Source organism: Triticum aestivum, chromosome 5B (genome assembly GCF_018294505.1).
Source record: "Triticum aestivum cultivar Chinese Spring chromosome 5B, IWGSC CS RefSeq v2.1, whole genome shotgun sequence".
Classification (NCBI taxonomy): domain Eukaryota; kingdom Viridiplantae; phylum Streptophyta; class Magnoliopsida; order Poales; family Poaceae; genus Triticum; species Triticum aestivum.
In genome coordinates this window covers 655171115-655179177 of record NC_057807.1, presented here as the reverse complement: position 1 = coordinate 655179177, position 8063 = coordinate 655171115, and the positions used below count along the sequence as shown (strand labels likewise).

The window sequence follows — 8063 nt, the reverse complement described above, 5'->3', positions numbered from 1 at the left end:
TCATATCAACCATATGATATGATGAGATACGGCGGGGTTAGCGTGATTCAACTCACCAAATGGATGTGACTCCTCTAATTGCGGCTTGATCCGACCAGAAGACTAGCTCTAGATAGCATGCCTCTGTACTTGCAGCATTGAAACATGGATGGCTAGTGATCCCCGTGTCGTGTTGCCATGATTGTGGCCCTTGGTTTACATGAAAACCGCGTGGCTTGCCTCGGCCCTCGGTTTACATGTAAACCGTGTGCTCGCCGGCACTCGGTTTATATATAGACGGACACGTGGCGTAGCCGTTAGTGTCCGGCTGCCGTTATATATAAACCGTGTGTTAGTGGCCCTCGACTTACGTAGATGTACTCGGCTTGTATGTAAACCGAGTGTTTTCCCCGTGGCTCTCGGCTTACCCTTTATAAGCCGGTCTTTAGTAAGCCGTGAAAAACACTCGGCTTATATTAAACCGAGTGCAAACTAGCATAAGTCTAGTGTTTTGGGCACTCGGCTTATAAGTTTTTTCCTGTAGTGTCGATGGCTGCATTATTGCTACGCCAGCGGCTTGCCAGAAAAAAAAAGAGAAATGATTGTCAACATGAGAAACAACATGCATGTGTGCATGCACATGAACTGCAGTACCAATTTCACCAGCGTCAGTTATGCAGAGACTAGATATATATAACCATAATCATCATATAATTCATGTCTGGTCACATAGACAAAAGGTCAAAGACAAACACAATCTAGCGAGGTGATTTTCAGACGCATCACACAAAATGCTAACTAGCTAGTATAGTTGGTTTATCCAATTAACATTACACCAGCTAGTAGATTCACACATACAGCCAGCACTGAGATCAATCTTCACATCATAATGCATACTCGACACTCTTCACAGGCAGCAGATGTGGCATCTCCCCGTCCATGGTGGATCCGAACTTCTTTTGTGGGCAGTCCATGGATCCAAGCTAGCGAGGACGAAATCGGCAACAAGGAACGCACTGTTACTTCCCTTGTTTAATTTTCTGTTGCTAAGGAAGAAGATCGGCGTGGGAGAGGAGGAGGAGGAGGAGGAGGAGGAGGAGGAGAAGATCGGTGTGGGAGTGACTCACCGTACGTCGCTGGTCGATCTGTGTGGGAGGTGCTTGCTTCACTGCTCCGGCAGGCCGGCACTCCCTTAGAGCATCTCCAACAGCCGCGCTAAGCGCCGCGCGTAAAAAATGGCTTTAGCGCGCGCCCATCGCCTGGTTTGGCGCGGCGCGTAGCGGCAGCTCCAGTCGCCGCGCTAAAATACAACGCGCGCGCCGCTCCAGCAGCCGCGCAAAAATTACAGCGCGCGCTCATTCTACAAACTAGGATGTATGCATTGAAAGCATAGAAACTAGATAGATTGCATAGGATTTTAAACGATACGGCGGGGCGCTCATTCTACACTCGGCGTGCTCCGCACGGTCTTGTGCCGTGTTCAGACGAGGCGGCGGGGCGACGTCGAGCGCCTGCTGGATCGTATACACGTCTTGGAAGTTCATCTAGCCGCGCGGCCGGCCCAGGCGCCCCGCCGCCGCGTCGTACGCGCGGGCGGCCTCGCGCGCCGTCCCGTACGTGCCGAGGCCGAGCCGGAGATCGCCGGAGCGTATCTCCGCGTAGTAGCCGCCGTTGGGGCGCAGGCGGACGCCGCGGTAGCCGGACGCTCCTCGGCGGCGCAGCGGCATGGCGGGGCGCTGGGGCGGTGGAGGCGCGTCGGTGGCGGGGCGCTGGAGCAGCGCGTGGCAGAGAGGGAGAGGAAGAAGAGAAGAGGAGGCGTGGAGAGGCGCGTGGCGCGCGCTGCACTTTATAGGCGCGCCGGAAGCGATGCGCAAAAAATGAGGCGCGAGCTGGCGCCTTTTCGCGCGCGCGCGCAAACGGTTCCCGCGTGCGTGATTATTCCGCCACCGCTGGAGCGGGGCAAAACGCCCCGCGCGCTAAAAGTTGCGTTTACCACGCGCACGTCGTTTCGCGTGGCCGTTGGAGATGCTCTTAGCTTGCTATGCGAGGTGTGGCTGACTGAGGGCTGTTTAAGGCGAACGAGAGAGAGGCAAGAAGCAAAGTGACGCCGCGTGGACCCGCCCCAACACTCACGACGCGTCGAGCCTGATCCTGCTGCACAGAGGTGTGTGTGTGCGCGTGTGTGTGTGTGTGCGCGCGCGCGCGCGCGTGTGTGTGAGAGAGAGAGAGAGAGAGAGAGAGAGAGGGAGAGAGAGAGAGAGGACGGGGCGTCGACCCGTTGGCTGGGCAGCTAAGGTTGCTGTCAGCCCACCCAAGTTCAAGTCCCGCCTTGGACGCGTGGTGCTCATCAAGTTTTTTTATAAATAAATGCCAACAAGAATTAGCCCTTGAGTTGGTCTCATTTTTTTGTGTGAGAGAGAGAGAGTGAAGCTAGCAGCCAAGCATGTGAAGATCCCAGTGATGATGGGAAGAGGAAACTACCGGGAAGGAGCGCGCATACCATCTTTAGCGATGGGAGGGATGTGTACTTCCGTTGCAAGGAAATGTGAGTGGAGCTCTGCTCAGCACACACGGGACATGGTAGTAAAAAGATAGCTAGCTCATTTTAGTTGCACGCTCAATTTCAACTAGTAGTTTGATTTCTAGTAGTAACTACGTTACTCGGATGATCCATCGTTTTTTTATGAGCACATTCGTAAGCTTATTCTTGGTTGAGAATGGGGTGGTGGGGTTCCAAAGGTCTACATGGTTTCTGCTTGCCCCTTGTCATCTATTTGAAAAGTGTGTCAAAAGAAAAAAGGAAAAGCTGATGGCGATTGATGACATGACTCCACCAAAGACATAAAGCGGCAAGGCATCATGTGCTACCCAACAACACAAGTTTTCAAGGCATTAGCTTGAATATTTTTTTCTAACTTTTTACACCTTTTCCTAATTCCTAGACGAAGACAAAAGTCATTCTCTACTTTGTCATGAAGCGAGAAAATCGATCGAAAAGTCTGGGCCCCTCAACACATTCACGCATCCAGCAAAAGAAACCGAGATCCTAATATGCCAGATCCGGTCCTCTAGGGGACGTCAATGTTAGAGAATGGTATTATTTTAGCGTAGCATCCTTAAAACCTTCATGCATGCTATCCCGACATGTAAGGTTGTCAGAATCGCGATTCTATTGAACGATTCTACGACTTTACGATCCAAACTAACCCCTCTGATTCTACGATTTTAGTCTCTAGAATCTACGTTTCTACGATCCTGATAGTGAAGATTCTATGATTTACGATCCAACCATCGGAGCTCCGATTCGATTCAGAATCATGATTCTGACAACCTTGTATAAAGGTTGAGCTATCTCTCAATGGACATAATCAAATAATATGCTCATGACTTAGACTATGTGTTCGGACAACCACTCCAATCCAAAGGTTCGGGGAGCATGTTTCTCTTTATATAAAATATCAGGCCCAATAAACCCTACGTGACTAAACGCAACCTTTCACTGGAAAAAGTGAGTGTATGTCAAATTCGATCAAAACCGTGGTCATCGATATGTTAAAGCATGTAATCACAGTTCCATAGGGAGGCATATGCTAAGATTTATCCAATTGTCTCCATGGACATCTGGCTCAATAATCCTTGGGCGAGAGGGACGAGCACAGTTGACGAAATTGAAACCTGGACATGAGAAAATGCTCGCCGAACAATATACAGGTGCTTTGAACATCTAAGAGATTGAGCACTCATATAGTGTGTGCATGTGGATACGCATGGCAATTGGTATCCCAAACACATGAAACAAGGACCCCAATCACCAGGAGGGCACTCAAAGCCACGGTACATATCGTGTCGTCGATTGCAATGTATTACAATCCTATTCACGGCCGAGATCACACAATTCCAAAAGAGGGCCCGCAACACCAGAGAGCCCATGAGGGCCAGGTCACTCAACACTATAAAATATGGACCAAAACCGTCCCCCTACCACTTAATCAATTCAACTTTTGACCATTGTTCTAGACGTCCACCCTAAGTTTACATGTAAAACATTAAACATGCCCAAACAATTATTTGTAAAATGAGGCAGTATGCTCCAAGATGTTAGGTATATCCACGATAATATTATTCTCTTTTTTCAAACAGAAGATAACATTTCTCTTTATGTTGCCACTTGCAAACTTTATGGAAAAAATTGGTATTGTTATGACTATTACCCTTTAAGGCCAATCTTCACTCAATTTCCTATGCCAAAATTCTCTTGATCAATTCTAAAGCATATCTACAACGTCATGTGCATAAGGATTCCCATATGAATTATGGCACAAGCTGCTTTAATGTATTGGTTAAACTTATGTTGAAGACTCATTATGACTTGCATTCAATGAACCTTGGCTGACACTAAACAATTTTTTTTGAACCATGCTGAAGAGTTGCATGTTTATTCATTAAGAAAGAAGATAATACGTCACTAGGGAAAGCATAGGCCCAATGCCATAGAGGCACGACTCAACATAGAAACCTAAACGAAGAAAGGATCATCGACCCAAAAGTTAGCAATCCATGAGTAGAAGACGACCGAGTCCAATCTAAACTAGAGAAAAAGGTACAACATGCCGCAAAACTAGAAACCTTGCTACAACAACATGACCCAAATCAACAAACGTGATGATGACGGCGACTAAAATACAAACATCACAGGGACAAATTCGCCAACATTGATCCAAACCACTTGCATGAGTATAGGCGCAACATCACCCAATAACAAGGCCACCTATCCAACTCTACTGGACCTTCCTCCACCCAGTCCATAAAAGAGGGCCATGGAGGTGGAAGGACACAAACCGTGGGAATTTGAAGGGTGCTGGAGTCAAATCCAGCAGATCTCGGGTAGAGGGTCCCGAACTGAGGGTCTTGAGACGATGGTAATAGAGACACAAGTTTTTACGCAGGTTCAGGATCTCTTCAAAAGATCAAACCCCACGTCATGTTGGTCGTTTATTGCGTTCGTTGTGTGTCTTCTATGAGTCCGGCCCCTTGGTTTATATAGATACCAGGGGGCTAGGGTTACATCTAAGTCAGCTACATATAAGGTAAACATGTTGTAGACGATTTTTAATGTCTTGGAGTATGCGACAAGTCTTTGGGAGCCTTCCTTTCGTACGCCACGTGCCTCCTCGACATGGCCCTTTGGTGAAAAAACATGGGGGCCCTCGGCCCGGCCCACTGGATGGGAGACGACGTGGTGAGTGCCCCCCCCCCCCTCCCCCCCAAATCCTGGTCACCATCAAAGGGGACGACCGGACGAGGACCAAAGATCAAGGCACCCACGACTTGAGGAACCTTAGACGCATTCCCAAACAGCGACAGTCGAACCGCCATGGGCATCCTAGCCCATGGCAAGCCAACGGCCAACCACCACACGTCCATGACCAAAAACACCCACCACTAGGAGATGAGACGATGGGAGCCCCTTGCACTTGGTCCGTATGTACGTGGTCCCTAGGGTTTCAGGTGGGCAACCAAAACCAAAGACCAAACCCACCTGAAACAGCAGAAGCATCCCTACGTACGTACTTGATCCCAGACTAATGGGAGCCCCTTGCACTTGGTCCGTATGCTTGACACTACATTCCTGACGATTCACCAATATCGGGCCAGCCATTGTGTTTCCAAGCAGCGTCATGATAAATTGGAGGAGCTATATAAACGCAACCACGTGTATAAAAGTCGAGTGAACCAACCATCATAGAGTAGCTCCTCCACATAGTGGAACGATACAATCGGACCTATGACCGAGAAAACCCTACAGGTTTGGAGTTTTGTACAGCCGCTAGCTCTAATGGTTCATGACGGACGCGTCTCTTTTCATAATAAAAACAACGATCATTGCTGAACTTATACAAGTGCCCGGCACTGCCTCAAGGCATACATCCACATTCGAAGAAGACGTCAAAATTAATAATAAGAACCTCAATGCATGGGAAGGACGGCACTGCTTCAAGCCATACATGATACATCCACCCACTCCTCACCGACCGATGGAGTGCATTATTGATAGCCAGCGGTTTGCCAGAAAAAATGAGAAATACAGTAATTCTCAACACGAGAAACAACATATATGTGCACGCATATGAAGTTATGAACTGCATGCAGTACCAATTTCAACAGCATCAATTATCCCGAAACTAGATATATATAACCATGCCCATGCATAATACCAATATAACTGACGTCTGGTAACATGTCAAATTCATCGAAGACAAACCACAATTATCTAGGGTGATTGTACGACGCAGGCACGCAGCACACAATCTAGGGAGTACTAACTACATAGTACTGAGATTAACACTACAGTACTAGTGTAGTAGATTCTGACAGACAGACAGACCGCACTGAAATGAGATGAATCGTCTCTGCATATTATTCCATAATTAAAGACGACGCACCTCATGAGGTACTCAGTCAGTACCTCATGAGCTGATCCCCTGCATGCAGCTAGCTTAGCTGAGCTAATCGGCAACGTACTCGATCTTGGCATGCTTCCAGGAGGGGGCCAAGGAGGAGGGCCAGGAAGCAGATGATATCGCCCGCAGCGTACTCGTACATGCCGACGGTGCAGGTGATTCTGGAGAAGCAGTCTGCTTGGGCGAAGTACATAAAGTGGCCGGCGATGGTGAGCGCGAGGGCGAGGTAGGCCAAGGCGTAGCGGACCCAGACGCGGCGGCACGGGAGCCGCACAGCCAGCACCGCCGCGGCCGCCTGGAGCGCGGCGCAGCACACGATCCCGACGTCCAGGGCGCTCGCCTCCGCGTCCTTCTGCGGAAAGAACATAGACTGCAGTGCAGAGGACGATGCGCATCATTCCATCGGAAACATGCATGGCCACAAGATTAACACGGCTCATAGTCCTAGTTACCACATACCAGTGCGGAGGTGAGGAGCGCCCAAACGCCGAAGACGAGGAACAAGACGAAGGGGGTGACGAGCGCCCAAAGGCTGACAAATCTGACAGCGGCCGGAAGAGCGGCCACCGTCGCGCTCACAGGAACCACACCAGGCATCTCCACCTCCATGGATCCAACCTTCTTCTTCTGCGCCGACTCCATGGATCCAATTAAGCTAGATCTGTCACCAAAGAAACGGTCCAATTTTCAACCGGGGAAGAAGCTTGGACTCGAGAGTCAAGACCAATGAAGCATCAGATGAACATGAAAAATAAACAGGAGAAGAATTGAAGCTAGATCTGTCGCGAAGGAAGCTAGATCTGTCGCGAAAGAAGAAGAAGAAGAAGATCGTCGCGGGATGGGAGGGACTCACCGTCGCTGATGGATCGGTGTGAGAGGTGGCGAGGTGTTTCCCTGCTGCTCCGCTACTCCCTAGTCCCTACTCCCTAGCTAGCCTGCTATGCGAGCGTGGTGCTTCTGATGATCTCCCCTCGTGAGTCGTGACAGTGATGACGGGCAGAACAAAACCATGGGGAAGGAGAGCGGGCATACCATCTTCGGCGATGCATACTTTCCTTTCAGATGTACAGAAATGGAGTGAAAGCTCAGCACACCAACATGACAGTAAGCTAGCTCATTTTAGTGTTGTGCTAGCTAGCTGCACGCTCATTTTCAACTACTACTATTTTGATTTCTAGTAGCATACGTATGAGTCAGGGCACTGCTACCTCCGCGTGGATCCGGGTTTATCAGCCCCCTTTTCATTTTGTGTCAATTTTTGACCATATATTTAACTACTCCCTCAATTCCTAAATATATAAGTCTTTTTAGAGATTTCGATATAAACTATATATGGATGTATATAGACATATTTTAGAGTATAGATTCACTCATTTTACTCCGTATGTAGACCATATTGGAATCTCTAAGAAGACTTATATTTAAGAACAGAGGGAGTAGCAAAATATAAGTGATAAGTCACGAATATCATGTTGTTAGATTTTTATTTGAAAGTAGTTTTCTATGGTACTATTTTTTACTACATATTAATTATATTTTGCTGGCCAAATATATGGTCCAAGTTTGACACAGAATATTAGAGGGGCTAATAAACCCCGATGGAGGTAGTGCGTACTTGGTACA

General features: G+C 48.4%; 1 protein-coding gene across 1 annotated transcript; it reads right to left on the bottom strand.

Moving 5' to 3' along the window:
* Positions 1-6017: 6017 nt before the first annotated feature.
* LOC123117420 (uncharacterized) lies at positions 6018-7459 on the bottom strand. Its single transcript, XM_044538184.1, has 3 exons — positions 7294-7459; positions 6900-7101; positions 6018-6810 (listed from the first exon to the last, which is right to left on the bottom strand). Exons 2-3 carry the CDS (start codon positions 7080-7082, stop codon positions 6472-6474), a joined length of 522 nt encoding a protein of 173 aa, XP_044394119.1. The 5' UTR covers positions 7083-7101; positions 7294-7459; the 3' UTR covers positions 6018-6471.
* Positions 7460-8063: the final 604 nt, after the last annotated feature.